Below are 17987 nucleotides of genomic sequence, written 5' to 3'. Positions count from 1 at the left end.
CTCAGCAGGGACCCTGCTTCCACCTCTCTCTGTCTGCCTCTCTGCCTACTTGTAATCTCTGTCAAATAAATAAATAAATAAAATCTTAAAAAAAAAAAAAAAGGAACACAGTGGATTGGAGCTCAGGTCAGCCTGTGCTTGGATCCATTCTTCTCAGTCTACTAGGGAGAAGAGTGATCTGACCAGATCCCTGATTCTTTTTGAGTGTTTTCTTTTTTTTAACTTTACTAGTTGATAAAGAACTGATAATGATTTGGCTTCCCAGTAGATTTATTGGAAATTCACTTAAAAGCACGTCCTTTATTCAGGTCTCTTGGGTGAGTAAGTACAGATATATACTTTAATATTTTCACATGAATAGAGGACCAGTTAATGTTACCAAAATTCTTTACTAGATCTAACTGAGGATGCTTAGTCGGATTCCGCTGAGAGATATGTCTGCCAAGAAAAGCACAGCCAGGTTGCAAAATTCCTGTACATGCATACGTATAGTTGGTGTTTCTGCAGTTTTGCCAAAGAATATGTAACATCATGTGTTGTCTTGAGTTGGTTAGTTTTTCCTGAATTCTCTTCTTGTTTTCACATTTAAGTTATTGTTAGATTAGCTTCTGATAGATTTAGTGTATTGTGGGTTGTTTAATTACTTACACAGTAGTTACGATGTAGGCATAAACAGTTTTTTTACCACTTTTCCAGTAATTGAAGATAAGTATATATTATAGTTCAAATCTGAGTCATCTGTACTGTGCCTTGAACAGATGTATACATCTTCCCCACTTTTTCTATATAGTAAAATGTCACTGTATTACCAAGTTCCTTTTCCATTGGAGTGAGAGCAGGTGTTGTAGACAAGTGGAGGGTCTTACACGTGCAGATATGACTGAGACCTATTGCTGTATGATATTTATTAACAAACTTGAGTAATTTGTTTCTTTGGCAGTTACCATTTAATTTAAATAATTGATTATGATTTATAGAGCATGTAAGGCATTGGTAGACTATGATTTAGTCTGTCAGGACTTAGTTCCTCCTAGAAAAGTAAGTAATAAAATTAATGTTCTAGGGCAGATACTTGACCTTTTATGATTCTTAGCCAAAATCTATGCAGAGCAATGGTATCTGCTGATCATTTTCAGATCCTGAAAGTTTCTGTTCATTTAGTGTTTTTATTATTTTTAAAAAGGTTGTTTATATTTTTAATTCCAGTATAATTAACCTACAGCGTTATATTAGTTCCAGTTGTACAATATAGTAATTCTCAACCGTTTTACAGTGTTCATCATTATAAGTGTATTCTTTTTAGGATCCTCTGATTCTGCTGTCTTCTTACTTAGTGTTTTTAAAGAGAAGCCATGGATTCTGCATTTAGATTTTACTTACTCCAAAGATATCTGATGATTTTATTGTGGAAACACAGTGGCAATGCTGTCGTCCAGCCATACCTTCTGATGTGCTGTTCCCTCACTGAGCCTAGCTATGTTTTTTTTCCGAAAAGCTCCCTTGAGTCTCTTTCATGACACTTGGGGATGCATAAAAATACGATTTAAATAATTTTCTTGTCAGAAGTAAATGAAAATTCAGAGGCTAAAAATTTGGCTGATGAAGTGAGAATTAAGTTCCGTAAAGGTGGTAAGTAAATTTTTTTTGCTAATAGGTACTTCAGGAAACTTGTACATTGAATGATGATTTTTCTCTTGACATTAACTACAATTATAAGCTTTTATGTTTTTTATAGGATTGTTAAGTATGGAGATACTCAATTGATTTGGATTTTTTTTGCCAATGTTTCTTTTAGAATGGGAAATTGGTCACTGCAGTATCGAATAATACTATTCAAGTTCACACATTTCCTGAAGGAGTTCCAGATGGTATATTGACTCGCTTCACCACAAATGCAAACCATGTGGTCTTTAATGGGGATGGTGGAAAAGTTGCTGCTGGATCTAGGTAAGGCCCTCTGATATCTGAAAAGGAAGTAATATTAGAACAGAGTGGCCTCATTCATTGGCTTCAGTGTGACATTTTCAAAGGACTCTGTCCCGTGTGTGCGTGTGTGTGTGTGAGAGAGAGAGAAGGGCTTAATATTTTGTGGGTTGGGGAGGGGCAGAGGGAGAGGGAGGCAGAGAATCTTAAGTGGGCTCCATGCCCAGCTCAGAGCCTGATGTGGGGCTCTGTCTCACAACCCCGAGATCATGACCTGAGCTGAAATCAAGAGTCAGATATTAACTGACTGAGTCAACCAGGTGCCCCACTTAATTTTTATATTCAAGTCTTTAGTAGAGGTTTTTGAGGGCAACCTTGTGCTTTGTTAATTGAGATAGACTGCTTTGCAGACAGCCTGTTCAATAAATGCTGAAAAAGACTGGGGAAACATGACAGTTTGATACGAAATTTTAAAAATCATTTTGGGAAGAACTTCAGTTGTCAGAATTTTTGTTGTTTGGCTTTATGCTTATTTGTCATATGAAAAAAAGAAAGGAACTAATGAATTGCTGAGGGGAATAAAGGCATAGTATTTATTTATTTATTTATTTTAGAAAGAGTGTGCATGAGGAGGGGGAGGGTAGAAAGGGAGAGTGAAAAATCTCAAGCAGACTCCCTGCTGAGCATGGAGCCCAACACAGGGCTGGATCCCAGGACTCTGAGATCATGACCTATGCCGTTATCAAGAACTGGCTGCTTAACCAGCTGAGCCACCCAGATGCCCCTGGCATAGTGCTTTTAAAAGTGGTTGTGACTTAAAAATAAAAATGTTGGGACTTTAATTAATTAATTAATTAATTAATAATAGAAGCTTAAGATGTAATGAAGGAAGCCACTTAGGAAGTATTTGTATTTTAAAGGGAAATCCTGAGTTGTGTTTTTAGTATCTTTACAGAACCAAGATTAAAAAGTAGATCCTTAAATTTGGATGCCAAATTTTACATGTTGCTGTAAAGAAATTATGACATTTACTCTTGTGATTTTGAAATATTTGGGTCATAGATGTAGGAGAGGCTTTTGCATGGATATATATTAATACTCTGTTATATATTACTCTTATTGTTCATAGTGATTTTCTACTCAAAGTTGTGGATGTGATGGATTGCAGCCAACAGAAAACATTTCGAGGACATGATGCTCCTGTTTTAAGTCTTTCCTTTGATCCTAAGGACATCTTTCTGGTAATCATTTTTTCCATTTCTTCTTCTTTTTTTTTTTTCAGTATTTTTAAAATTATAAGGGAATTAGCAGAAAATTTCACACAGTTGATAAAAAGGCTGTTTGTTTTATCAGTTGCACCAATTACCTTATGGTATTATGGCTGTAACCATAGAGAAATTTATTTTATTCTTGCAGGCATCAGCTAGTTGTGATGGATCTGTCAAAGTGTGGCAAATTTCAGATCAGGTAAACTTATCAATTTGAATTTAAAACTTTGTGCTCATTTCTGCCATAAATGTGGTATTACATAGCATGGGGTCAAATTAATAATTCTTTTTCTTTATAGTTCTTTTTTTTTTTTTTTTTTTTTTGAGTAGCACTGAGTACTGTTTTTGTGATCAAATCCTGTAATAACCTAATGTGAAAGTGTGTTGAAGGGTAATTGTGTTTATACCCAATCATAAGGGAAATAGTAGATATATATTTCAGTTTTAGGTTTTATAAATCAGTGGGGAAAAAAATCTGTCAGTATATATTTACTCTACTATGAAATACCATGTGTTGGGAAGTGGTCTCTGGATTGGCAAAGGGAACAATTAATTCTTCCTGAAGCATTCTAGAGATAATGTGGCTGATGAGAAAAGTATCCCGCACAGGGTATGCCTCAATAGCCACAGTTTTTTCCGCTCATGTTTGAACTGTTTTAAAGGGTTGACTTTGATACCTTAACATTTTATAGATTTCTTAACTTTATTTTTATAGATGTTTTAAGAATTTAATGTATTTTTTTTTTCATGTGTGTATACACGTGTATTCAGTGAGTACATTGTTTGCTTATTCTATATAGGAAATACACTTATTTAATTAAATATTTAAGATTTGTGCTTTTTATACCTCTGAATTAAAGTAATTTAGGTCAATTGTATATCATAGTTAGATGAAAGTGAATCAGGTTGCTTTTTTCATAGCTATATGTCAGTTGAAGAAAGCACCTCAGAAATATATTCCATTCTGCATATCTGTTTGGGAAAAGTTTCATAAAGGGAAATAAATTTTCTTTTTTAAAATATCAGACTTGTACTATTAGTTGGCCACTACTACAAAAATGCAATGATGTGATAAATGCAAAATCAATCTGCAGACTTGCTTGGCAGCCAAAAAATGGTAAGGTAAGTGACTCTTACTTTTCAACCTTTGTTTTAGTTACTTGTAGTTCTTGTCAACTTTGAATGTGAAAATAGTAGAATTAGCTTTTTAAATTGTAACTGTTTCATTTAGGTTCTAAGTTTTAGTGCCCCAAGCCAACCAATAAGTATTGAAATGCTTTTAACTTTGGGGGTGCCTGGGTGGCTCATTTGGTTAAAGCGTGTGACTGATGATGTGGTCTCAGGCCTTGATTTCTCAGGATTGTGGGTGCAGGCCCTGGGTTGGGCTTCACCCTGGGCATGGAGCCTACTTTAAAAAAAAAAAAAGGAAACATGTTAACTTCGTAAAGGTTTTTTCTGAAGCATACATTTTGTATGAGTTAATTTTATATTCTTTATTTTGTATATAATGGAACAACTCCAGAAAGTCTTGTTATGTCTACCTCTTACTAGTAGCATTTAACATTTTAGTAGCAGCTGATAGACAATAGAAAGGTAGGAATTGTTTGAAAAGAGGATGGAGAATGCTCATTATTTACAAATGAAATGGTTGAATATAAGATCTTAAATCAACTGAGGGAAAAATATTATTAGTAAGAAAATCCAGCAAGGTATTTGGAAACAAACTAATATGCAAAACCAGTAACAATCATATATATAAAAAATAGCCAGTTAGAAAATATGGTGGGGAGGGACGCCTGGGTGGCTCAGTTGGTTAAGCGGTTGCCTTTGGCTCAGGTCATGATACCAGCATCCTGGGATCGAGTCCCACATCGGGCTCCTTGCTCGGCGGGGAGCCTGCTTCTCTCTCTGTCTCTGCCTGCCACTCTGTCTGCCTGTGCTCGCTTGCTCGCTCGTACTCTCTCTCTCTGACAAATAAATAAAATCTTTAAAAAAAATAATTATTAGAAAATATAGTGGGGAAAAATGATGCATTTACTGTGAAATCAAAAAAGATGAAATAACAAGGGTAAACTTACCAAAATGTGAAAGGGCTCTATAATGAAAACTTTTTTTTTTTTTTTAATATTTTATTTATTTGACAGAGAAATCACAACTAGGTAGAGAGGCAGGCAGAGAGAGAGGAGGAAGCAGGCTCCCCGCGGAGCAGAGAGCCCGATGTGGGGCTCGATCCCAGGACCCTGGGATCATGACCTGAGCCGAAGGCAGAGGCTTTAACCCACTGAGCCACCCAGGCGCCCCAATGAAAACTGTTTTTTTTTTTTTAAGGTTTTATTTATTTATTTGACAGACAGAGATCACAAGTAGGCAGAGAGGCAAGCAGAGAGAGGAGGAAGCAGGCTGTCTGCAGAGCAGAGAGCCCGATACGGGGCTCGATCCCAGAACCCTGGGATCATGACCTGAGCCGAAGGCAGAGGCTTTAACCCACTGAGCCACCCAGGCGCCCCCAATGAAAACTTTTTTTAACGTGCTATCAAGAGGAGTAAAAGAAGACTTAAATAGAAAAATATACTCCGTTTTTAGAAGGGAATTTTCGATATAAAGATGTCAGTTCTTTCCTAAATTAACCTATAGTTTAGAGAACATTCAAATGTAAAATATCAGTAAGATGTTTGAAGGGGACCGTAGAGCTGTTGTAAAATCCATGTGGAAAACAAAGTCTTAGAAAATAAAAGTGTTGGAGTCTAATCTAGTCAGATACACCTATTATGATGCTATGAGAATTAAAGGGTGCCACTGAGTCATGGATAGATATCTGTTAAACAGAGAAATAAATCCAGTATGTAAAGAGTTAGTTTATTGGAAGGTGGAGAAAAGAAGATTGAGTAAATATATTGGCAGAGTATAAATACCAGGAGCTGAGAATCTTTGAGAACCATCTTAAAGGCTTCCTACTACATGATGAATCGTGTTTGCTATATAATTCTTTCAATATTTCTGTATATGTGAAATTTTTCAGAGAAGATTAATAAACTTGACAATATAAAAAGCACACATTTTTGTATGAAATATTTCAAAGAACGAATGACAAACTGGGAAAAATATTTGAAACAATATGACAAAGAGCTAATTTTCTATTTATTTATTTATTTATTATTTATTCATTTGAGAGAGCATACACAACTGGGGAGCTACAGAGGGAGAAGGAGAAGCAGACCCCCCAGCTGAACAGGGAGCCCGACATGGAGCTTCATCCCAGGACCCCGAGATCATGACCTGAGCCAAAGGCAGACGCTCAACCAGCTGAGCCACCCAGGCACCCCAAGAGTTAATTTTCTTAAAATTCAGAAAGTTCTTATAAGTCGGGGCACCTGGGTATCTCAGTAGCTTAAGTGTCTGACTTTGGCTCAGGTCATGATCTCAGGGTCCTGGGATCAAGCCCTGCGTTGGGCTCCACACTTAATGGGGAGTTGGCTTGTCCCTCTGCTCTCCTCCCACTAATGTTCTCTCTCATACACTGTCTCTCAAATAAATAAATAGTCTTTTTTTTTTAAAAAGTTCTTAAAAATCAGTAAGATCTGGGGTGCCTGGCTGGCTCGTTTGTAAGAGTATGTAACTCTTGATCTCAAGGTTGTGAGTTTGAGCCCCAGGTTGGGTGTAGAGATTACTTAAACATAAAATCTTCGGGGCAGCTGGGTGGCTCAGTTGGTTAAGTGTTGCGTTGCTCAGGTCATGATCTCAGGGTCCTGGGATTGAGGCTCACATTGGGCTCTCTGCTTAGTGGGGAGACTGTCCCTCAGCCTGTCTACCCCTGCTTGTGTTCTCCCTCTTTCCCTGAAATAAGTAAATAAGATTTTTGAAAAATAAATAAAAATAAAATTTTTCCTTCTTTTTTTTTTAAAGATTTTTTTTTTTAAGATTTTATTTATTTATCTGACAGACAGAGATCACAAGTAGGCAGAGAAGCAGGCAGAGAGAGAGAGAGAGGAGGAAGCAGGCTCCCTGCTGAGCAGAGAGCCCGATGCGGGGCTCGATCCCAGGACCCTGGGATCATGACCTGAGCCGAAGGCAGAGGCTTTAACCCACTGAGCCACCCAGGCGCCCCTTTTTTTAAAGATTTTATTCATTTATTTGACAGAGATACAGCGAGAGAGGGAACACAAGCAGGGGGAGTGGGAGAGGGAGAATCAGGCTTCCCACTGTGCAGGGAACCCAACGCGGGGCTTGATCCCAGGACCCTGGGACCATGACCTGAGCTGAAGGCAGATGCTTAACGACTGAGCCACCCAGGTGCCCTAAAATAAAACCTTTCAAAAAAAAAAAAAAACCAAGTTGGTAAGATCCTAATAGAAAGATGGTCAAGGACATGAACAGGAAGTATATAGAAAAAGATAATACAGATGACTTTTGACATATGAAAGTATATGAACCTTTCATACCAAAAGAAATGCAAATTGAAACTATTGTGATAGCCTATTTTTCATTTATCAGATGTCCAAACATCAAAAGTTTGATTATATACTATGTGGAAGTAGGTGTGACAGTTTTTATCAGAATGAACAGTACTAGTTCTAGGCATAAGTCCTGTAAGCATATTTATATATATGCACTGTAGGGTATATATAATAAAAATGTTGCATTACTGTTTGTAGTAGCAAAATAGGAACATCCTAAATGTTTATCAATAGGAACTGGTTAAATAAATCCTGGTATTCCTTTTTTTTCCCTTTTTAAAATTAAAATATAATGTATATTTGTTTCAGGGGTATAGGTCTGTGATTCATCAGTCTTACACAACTCACAGCACTCACCATAGCAGATACCCTCCCCAATGTCCATCATCTGGCCACTCCATTCTTCCCACCCTCTCCCCTCCAGTAACTCTCAGTTTGTTTCCTGAAACTAAGATTCTCTTATGGTTTCTCTCCCTCTCTGGTTGTCTTGTTTCATTTTCTCCTCCTTTCCCCTATGATCCTCTGTCTTGTTTCTCAGATTCCTCATATCAGTGAGATCATATGAAAATTGGCTTTTTCTGATTGACTTATTTCACTTAGCATGATATCCTCTAGTTCCATCCATGTCATTGCAAATGGCAAGATTTTATTTTTTGATGGCTGCATAATATTCCTGTGTGTGTGTGTGTGTGTGTGTGTGTGTGTGTGTGTGTGTATACACACACACCACATCTTTATCCATTCATCTGTTGATGGACATCTAGACTCTTTCCATAGTTTGGCTATTGTGGACATTGCTGCTGTGAACATTGAGGTGCATGTGCCCCTTTGGATCACTACATTTGTATCTTTAAGCCTGGTATTCCTCAAAGTAGGGTATTCTGCAATTGGTAAAGTTAGGTAGATCTGTATGTGCTCACTGGGAATAGTCTTCTGACTATTGTGATACATTACATTGTGAATTACATTGTGATACATTGTGAAATAAAAAACATTAAGCTGTAGAGCAGAAGGTGTATAAATAGAATGCTACTGTTTATTGTGTATGTATGTATGTATGTGTGTATATGCCTTTTTTTTTTTTTAAGATTCTATTTATTTGACACAGAGAAAAGAGAGAGCAAGCACAAGTAAGGGGGAGTAGTTGAGAGAGGGAGAAGCAGACTCCTGGCTGAGCAGGGAACCTGATAGGGGGCTCGATCCCAGGATTCTGGGATCATGACCTCAGCTGAAGGCCGACACATAACATACTGAGCCACCCAACCACCCCTGTTTTTATGCATTCTGGTGCAGTCTATGCTTATGTGCACCTTTGGGAAGTAGAAATAGGATTTAAGGATGGGAGGGAGACTTTCTTTTAATGTATGCCCTTTGTAGCATGTGAACTCTTAAGACTACTACATTCTGCGTTAAAGTGATAGTTGAGGAATTTTGTGTGTATTTTTTTTTTTTGCTCATGAAACATTAATCTAATTAAAAATCAATACAATTGGGGCGCCTGGGTGGCTCAGTGGGTTAAGGCCTCTGCCTTCAGCTCAGGTCATGATCCCAGGGTCCTGGGATCGAGCCCCGCATCGGGCTCTCTGCGCAGCAGGGAGCCTGCTTTCCTCTCTCCCTCTCTCTCTGCCTACTTGTGATCTCTCTCTCTGTCAAATAAATAAATAAAATCTTAAAAAAAAAATCAATACAATTAACATAGTTTTTCTGTTCATAAATAATATATAGTTTTCTCTTTTTTGTATAAACATGGAAAGAATATATGGTTTTTATTCTATTAGTCTGTTCTTTGGAAGAATGTCTAAGAAAATCAGCTTCCTTTTTCTCAATATATTTAAAGCATTCTGGATCTGTTTCTTTCCTTTTGGCAAATGAGGTGGATGTTTAGATCCAAAGGGCTTAGATTCCTGAGAAGTAGTATCAAAAATATGTAACTATAAGTGCTCTGGTTGTCAGTGCAAGCAATAGAGTGATCACTCATTCTTTGCTTATCAAAATTTTAAGTAATTTTCAGAATTTTGTTAGTTGCCAAATAAAGTACAATTTTGTTTTTATGTTTTGTAGTCTTATTTGGATGATTTTTTTTTTGCTTTTTTTCTCTCTAATTTAATGTAAACTTTTGTTTAAATCATTTGTCTTTCCTAATAGTTTCTGGCAGTTCCTGTGGAAAAGTCTGTTAAGCTATATAGAAGAGAAACGTGGAATAATCAATATGATCTTTCAGACGATTTCATCTCTCAGGTAGGTTTGTTTTTTTTTCCTCCCTCAGGTAGGTTTTATAAGTGAAACTTTCGTTAGGTTAGCAGGAGTATTTCATGCACACTTTGCCTAAATATAGTTGTAGTGAAGTACTGTTGGACATGGAGAACAACTCCAGATTATTGTGCATGTGTCCACCTTTTGCCCCCTCAGCCTCTCTTCATTTAGCCGGTAACCGGACAGTAAATAGGTCTTTGTTGGGTCCTGTGTGAACTCTTTCCTTATGGAAAAAAAAAATTAAGATTTTATTTTTATTTATTTGTCAGAGAGAGAGAGAGCACAAACAGGCAGAGTGGCAGGCAGAGGCAGAGGGAGAAGCAGGCTCCCCGTTGAGCAAAGAGCCCGACGCAAGACTCAATCCCAGGACCTTGGGATCATTACCTGAACCGAAGGCAGCTGCTTAACTGACTGAGCCACCCAAGCGTCCCTCGTTGTGATATTTGATAAGAAAATCTCTTAATTTATAAGAAGTCATATTTAACCCTAACATAATATTAGAACATGTTATTTTCACATTATCAGTAATTAATTAGCCTTTATTGTTTAGTGAGTTTCATTGAGACTTGTGATCATAGACTCTGAAATGTTAGGAAATGTTTCTGAAATGGCAGGAAAGTTTGTTGTTCTGTATTCTCGCTCTCTTTTTCTGTTATACATTCCCGTTTGGCTCTCAAGGAAACAAGAGGCCCAGTAAGTCAGCAATGGCTTAATATGGTTCACTTCACTTACTGTGGTTTTCTTCATCTTGATAGGGACGGTTGCGAGGGTACTTTGTACTTTCTATGATCTGTTTTCTAGGATAATAACAGTTTTTAGATTTTGCTTTTAAAATTGTGTCAATAGGGGCGCCTGGGTGGCTCAGTGGGTTAAAGCCTCTGCCTTCAGCTCACGTCATGATCCCAGGGTCCTGGGATCGAGCCCCGCGTCGGGCCCTCTGCTCAGTGGGGAGCCTGTTTCCTCCTCTCTCTCTGCCTGCCTCTCTGCCTGCTTGTGATCTCTGCCTGTCAAATGGATAAATAAAATCTTAAAATTGTGTCAATATAATTTTCTCATGGTAAACAAAATAATAGCTGCTAGTGATAGTTAAATATTACTGAAAAAGAAATTTAGAAAGTCTTGCCAAACTATCCTGCCTTTATGAATCAGTTTAATTAGAAGTTACACAGAATATGGGTTATAAAAATTTGAATTTGGTAATAAAAATAAGTGTTTAGTTTCGAATTGTGCAGATTGTTATTTATTCATTGTTTTTCCTCATAGGCCCTAAATATAGTAACCTGGTCTCCCTGTGGGCAATATTTAGCTGCAGGCAGTATTAATGGTTTAATTATAGTTTGGAATGTGGAAACCAAAGATTGCATGGAAAGGTATGATTCAACATATCTTTTGTCCTCCCCCCCTCCCCAACTAATCTCTATACCCAGTGTGGGGCTCAAACTCAAGACCCTGAGATCAAGAGTTGGATGCTCTACTGACTGAGCCAACAAGGCACCCCCCCCCCCCTTTTTTTGGTTATTTTTTGTTTTTGTTTTTGTTTTTTTGCTCATTTCTATTTTTTGTTTTATTATGAAGCATTTCAAATTTTTGCAATTATTAAACTGTCAGAATACAAACATATAGTATATAGTTATTAGTTTGTCAGAAGTCATTTCACCTTTCTAATTCAAATTAACCTAAAGCAATGTATAGTTTATATACTTTGGTACTGTTTTAAAGACTCACTTTTTAATTTTTAGGGTGAAACATGAGAAGGGTTATGCAATTTGTGGCCTGGCATGGCATCCTACTTGTGGTCGAATAGCTTATACTGATGCAGAAGGAAATCTAGGGCTTTTGGAGAATGTTTGTGAACCCAGTGGAAAGACATCAAGCAGTAAGGTAACAAGTAATAGATGGTGGAATAGTTTCTTCAAAGTCTTTTATTGTCATATGGGTTTGGAAAACACCACAAAATACATTACTTTCTTGGAAAATCACAATTCATGTTATATTAGATGTTCAGTAATTACCTGTTATAAAGAAAACTGTTTAAACTTGTTTGACCTAATGCTTCCTAAATATATTTTACTGAGAAACTTTACCCCTCCATAGAATGCCTATTAATATTCCTTGGCTTTATAAAAAATACCACTGTGAAATATTATTTTAGTATCCTGGTTTTCTGGAGATTGTTATTTAAATAAATATAGATAAAAATTAGGGTTAATAAGTATAACTTAGTTTACCCTGTAAACCTTTTCTGCTCTGAATTAGCTTTAACACTTAGAGCTACCCTTATATCTCTTAATGCTTAGCCATCTGGCCTTACTGAACTGCTTTAAACAGGCTACCTTGTTTTATACAACTCCTTATTTTTGTTTGTTATTCCTCCTACATGGCAAATATACCCAGTCTTATTTTTTTTTTTTAAAGATTTTATTTATTTATTTGGCAGAGAGACATCACAAGTTGGCAGAGAGGCAGGCAGAGAGAGAGAGAGAGAGAGAGAAGCAGGCTCCCTGCTGAGCAGAGAGCCTGATGCGGGACTCAATCCCAGGACCCTGAGATCATGACCTGAGCCGAAGGCAGCGGCTTAACCCACTGAGCCACCCAGGCACCCTCCCAGTCTTATTTTAAGTCTTGGTTTAGGGTTCCAGTTAAAGATCATTTACTTAACACCCCCCCATTTATGTATACTCGGATACTGATACTGGAACCCCTGGAAAATAGAAGCGTGATGGCAAACGTAAGTTTAGTTTCTCAAAAAGTCAAAAAATTGACTCCTAAGACCGTAGTTGGGGGAAAGCAGAGATGCAATTCAGACTGCCTGCCTGAAATAGTATTTCACTGCCTGATTGAATCCCCCAATAATTCAGAACTTGTAGCGCTAGACACATCTAAAAGTGGGGCTAAAAACAGAAGGTTGGTTTAATACAAAGTAGATATCTCCAATCTCAACATTAATGTGCACAGCTAAGTAACTGCCTTCCCTTACTGCCATGTATATTCTGGCAGAATGCTGGAAATTTTTTCTCTTGAAAAGGTAAAACAGGGGTCTTTGGTTGGTGCACTGGGTACAGTTGAGCAGCATTGGGTGGAGGAGGAATACTGTACTGAAAAGGATTAAATGAAAGTGTGTATACTTGGATGTTAAAATTCCCAGCCTATTTTTCATAGTTGGCTCCTATGGCATTGTCAGCTGGTCTTACTTAGGCTTTTCAGGCAAGAGATTGGAAGAATTGTCTTTGGGGAATCTGTCCAAGAAAAAAGACTTAGAGGATTCTTAACTCCAGGAAAAAGAAATTACAAAAGGAAGGAAAAGTGATCATAATATGCCACATTTATAAAATGAGGATGGGAATAATGTCTACCATGTAGGTTTTATTGTGAGGATTATATGAATTATGTATAGAATTAGAAAGTCTCTAACATAACACTTTATAAGTTATAGTCAACCATGAATAGCTGTTAGTATTTTTATTCAGCCATGAATATCATCTATATGGTCATAATAATCTCTATATTGGGAGGATTGGAGTAGGAGAATAATGTACATACATGCAAGAGAGTAGGGGTGGTTGAAAATTACACCAAATCCTCATGTTTCCTAATATACAGAAGTTAATAGAATCTATTTAATAGATAATGATTAAAACTGAAAAGCAAAAAAAATAGCACTAGAATATTATTTAAAACTATGGAGGAAGTTATCAAAAGAATTGTCTAAAAGAATAGAAAAGTAAATTGGAGGCTGTGCAGGAGGACTGTTTTCTTTTTTATAATAAACCTTTTAGCTGACTGATTTATAAGCATGTATAACATTGATAAAAATGAAGTAAACTGTAAAACAGTTTTTAGTTCAAAGGTCACCTCTTATAAAACCTTAACCCTTATATCCAGAACTGCTCACTCTTTTCTTTTTTGCTTTTATTCTTCACAGTACATATTCCTATCATAATACCCCTGATACTTTATGGACCTCATCATAAGTATAAAGCAAAAGTCCTTTTTTTTTTTCCAGTGTTCCAAGATTCATTGTTTATGCACTGTACCCAGTGCTCCACGCAATACCTGCCTTCCTTAATACCTACCACCAGGCTAACCCATCCTTCCCACCACTCCCTTCCAAAACCCTCAGTTTGTTTCTCAGAGTCCATTGTCTTTCATGCTTCATCTCCCCCTCCGAATTACTCCAATTCACTTTTCCTTTCATTCTCCTAATGTCCTCCATGTTATTCCTTATGCTCCACAAGTAAGTGAAACCATATGATAATTGACTTTCTCTGCTTGACTTATTTCCCTCCGCATAATCTCCTCCAGTCCTGTTCATGTTGATACAGAAGTTGGGTATTCATCCTTTCTGATGGAGGCATAATACTCCATTGTATGTATGGACCATATCTTCTTTATCCATTCATCTGTTGAAGGGCATCTTGGCTCTTTCCACAGTTTGGCGACTGTGGCTATTGCTGCTATGAACATTGGGGTACAGATGGCCCTTCTTTTCACTACATCTGTATCTTTGGGATAAATACCCAGTAGTGCAATTGCAGGGTCATAGGGTAGCTCTGTTTTTAATTTTTTGAGGAATCTCCACACTGTTTTCCAAAGTGGCTGCACCAACTTGCATTCCCACCAACAGTGTAAGAGGGTTCCCCTTTCTCCACATCCTCTCCAACACTTGTTGTTTCCTGTCCTGATAATTTTGGCCATTCTAACTGGTATAAGGTTGTATCTCAATGAGGTTTTGATTTTAATTTCTCTGATAAAATTCCTCATTTTTTTTTTTAAGATTTTATTTATTTGACAGACAGAGATCACAAGTAGGCAGAGAGGCAGGCAGAGAGAGAGGAGGAAGCAGGCTCCCTGTTGAGCAGAGAGCCCGATGTGGGGCCCAGGACCCTGGGATCATGACCTGAGCTGAAGGCAGAGGCCCCAACCCACTGAGCCACCCAGGCGCCCCCAAATTCCTCATTTTTTAAAAAGAAAATCCATAAAAGGTTTTTAACCCAAGTGAGTACGTAAACTTCTAGGACTAAAGATAAAATAGTTAAATATTTAAAAAAAAAACAAAAAAAAACCTTCCTAGAGCATTTAGTTCTTAATTATTACATTCAGATCATATGTTTAAGTACAGGAATTTAGAAGCATTTTTTATTTCTGTTCTTAGTTTTCTAGAATACAGTTTTATGTATTTCCATCTAAAAGGTTTGTGATAAAGTCTTTTTGAATCTGTTGATGGTGCTTTCATTAGAATTTTATACCAGGGGCACCTGGGTGGCTCAGTCATAAATGTCTGCCTTCGGCTCAGGTCATGAATCCAGCATCCTGGGATCGAGCCCCACTTTGGGCTCCATGCTTGGCGGGAAGCCTGCTTCTCTCTCTCTGGCTTCCTCTGCTTGTATTCCCTCTCTCACTCTGTCAAATAAATAAATAAAATCTTTAAAAAAAAAAAGAATTTTTACCAAACTATGTTTCCATTGGCTTAACATTTGTACAGTTACACAGTTGTAAAAAAAATTGTTATACAATAACAAATGTATTGAACATTTGTACATTCATTTATACTATGGGAGTCACCTGTGAGCTCTACAGTATATCTGCTTAGTATTCTTTTTTTTTTTTTAAGATTTTATTTATTTGAGTGTGAGAGCATGAGCAGAGGGAAGGACAGAGGAAAAAGCAGACTCCCTGCTGAGTAAGGAGCCAGACGTGGGGCTTGATCCCAGGACCCTGGGTTCATGACCTGAGCTGAAGACAGACACTCAACCAACTGAGCCACCCAGGTGCCCACTATTCACTTTTTAAAGTGATCTCATTGTCTTTCTGAGTCAGTAGGGCATGCATCTCTTGATCTCAGGGTTGTGAGTTCAAGCCCCTCATTGGGCATGGAGATTACCCAACAAATATAATAATGTGATCTAAAAAACTGTTTACAGTCATCTGGGATCTACAAAGGTAGATTCTACATCTACAATGTTCATATTCATAGGAATCAGGGATTAGTGTTGAATTTCCTTGCTTCCTTTGTCTTTTGGTTCTATCCATTTACTTTTATAAGCATCCAAAAAAAAAAAAAGCCCACAAAAAAATTAGCTTTAACTGAGATCATTGAAAGCAAACATATCCTACCTAAGCAGTATAAAATCAATTTAATAAAAGTGAATGAGAGAATCTTATAATAATAAGAGATTTTATAGGGACTTTAGGTGACTTCTCTGGAGAATGACCTTTGAGGAGTAAAATCTTGCCTTGTATTTGGGTATATACAGTAGTTCTTTACATATCTGTCCTGCACCCCTGTCCCATCCTTAGTCTGTAAGGCACTTGAAGTAACGACTAGTTCTCACATAAATATAAATACAGTCCTCGTAAGTACATTTATTATTCTTGTCAGGTATATTTGCTTACATGGTAGAATGTATAGGTGTGTATTACAGAATTGCCTTTTGAGTAAAGGAGTCTATCTAAATAGTTCACTGATATTTTGTAATTTGTGTTAATTTGTTCAAGGTATCTAGCAAAGTGGAAAAGGATTACAATGATCTTTTTGATGGAGATGATACAAATAATGCTGGTGATTTTCTAAATGACAATGCAGTTGAGACCCCCTCTTTTTCAAAGATGATTATAAATGATGAGGAAGAGGATGACGACCTCATGCTGGCCTCAGGTCGTCCTAGACAACGAAGTCACATCCTAGAAGATGATGATAATTCAGTTGGTATGTGTTGATTTTGTGGATATGATTGTGCATCCCAGTGATTGATCTTTTCAATTTTTTATTGAAAAGATTTTTTTATTTGAAGTCATTATTAAATTTACAGAATGTAGTTAACGCAGTGTACAGAGGGAAATGTATAATATTAAATACTTGTTAGAAAGGTTTCAAATCAATGATCTAAGCTTCTGCTTTAGCAAATTAGAAAATTAAGAGGAAATTAAACTCCATACTAGCAGAAGGAAGAAAATAAACAATTCAATGATATCGACAACCAAAAAACTATAAAGAAATTCAGTGAAACCAAAAGCTAGTTCTTTAAAAAGATTGGTAAAGTTGTTGAATCTCTATCCTCACTGACCAGAAAGAAAAAGAAGACCCAAATGACTAATATAAGTGATGAAAGGGGTCTCATCACCATAGATCCTATAGACCTATACTATCCGGTATGGTAACCACTAACTGCCTGGGGCTACTGAGCATTTGAAATGTGGCTAGTTTAAAATGAGATGTGTTGTAAGTGTGAAACACAACCAGATTTTGAAGAGAGTATGAGAAGAGTGTAAAATATTTTAGTCCTTTTTTACATGAGTACATGTTGAAATTATAATATTTTAATATAGAATAATATTAAAATTAATTAGACCTGGGTTTTTTTTTTACTATTTAAAATATGGCTACTAGAAAATTTAAAATTATATATATAATTCATTTTTGTAAGACAACACTGCTATTAATAACAGCAGAATAAAGGAGAATGTTATGAACACCTTTGTGCCCATAAATGTAACAACTTTGATAAAATGGATGATTCTTTGATATAAGCTACCAAGCTAACCCAAGAAATATGTAACCCGAATAGTATAGTATCTGTTAAAGAAATAGAGATAACAATTAAAAGAACCCTTTAGGGATGCCTGGGTGGTTCAGTTGTTAAGCATCTGCCTTTGGCTCCCGTCATGATCCCAGAGTCCTGGGATCGAGCCCCACATCAGGCTTCCTGCTCAGTAGGAAGCCTGCTTCTCCCTCTCCCACTTCTCCTGCTTGCGTTCCCTCTCTCGCTGTCTCTTTCTCTGTCAAATAAATAAATAAAATTAAAAAAAAAACAAACCCAAATCTTTAAAGTGCCTGTTGCAACAACTTACATGCTAAAATAGCACATTTCAACATGATCCAATAAATGTATCATTATCAAATAAATGGCATTATCAAATAAATGCCAAATACCATTTTATGGTGGTAAATTGTGCTACATTTAAATCATACGGGTTTTATACTACAGAAGTCCTCAAATGTTTGATCTCAGGAGCTCATTACATTCTTAAAAACTTTTGAGGATCTCAAAATTATTTGTGGAGTTATATCATTATTTACCATGGTAGAAAC

The 17987-nt window shown here is 36.8% G+C and overlaps 1 protein-coding gene across 3 annotated transcripts in view; it reads left to right on the top strand.

Annotated features, from left to right (window-relative positions):
- The window catches only part of WDHD1 (WD repeat and HMG-box DNA binding protein 1), a 68509-nt gene that overhangs the window by 17228 nt on the left and 33294 nt on the right, over positions 1 to 17987 (top strand). For 2 of the 3 annotated variants that reach the window (XM_046010323.1, XM_046010324.1), the window contains 8 exons: positions 1796 to 1947; positions 3053 to 3164; positions 3340 to 3390; positions 4218 to 4313; positions 9791 to 9883; positions 11162 to 11268; positions 11638 to 11779; positions 16394 to 16604. In XM_046010323.1, the coding sequence (XP_045866279.1) occupies positions 1796 to 1947; positions 3053 to 3164; positions 3340 to 3390; positions 4218 to 4313; positions 9791 to 9883; positions 11162 to 11268; positions 11638 to 11779; positions 16394 to 16604 (964 nt within the window). Of the gene's footprint in view, positions 1 to 1795; positions 1948 to 3052; positions 3165 to 3339; positions 3391 to 4217; positions 4314 to 9790; positions 9884 to 11161; positions 11269 to 11637; positions 11780 to 16393; positions 16605 to 17987 lie in introns of those variants that run through there. The other variant, XM_046010326.1, reaches the window with a different exon arrangement.

This window comes from Meles meles, chromosome 6 (genome assembly GCF_922984935.1).
Source record: "Meles meles chromosome 6, mMelMel3.1 paternal haplotype, whole genome shotgun sequence".
NCBI lineage: Eukaryota > Metazoa > Chordata > Mammalia > Carnivora > Mustelidae > Meles > Meles meles.
This window is presented reverse-complemented; position numbering and strand designations above follow the sequence as displayed.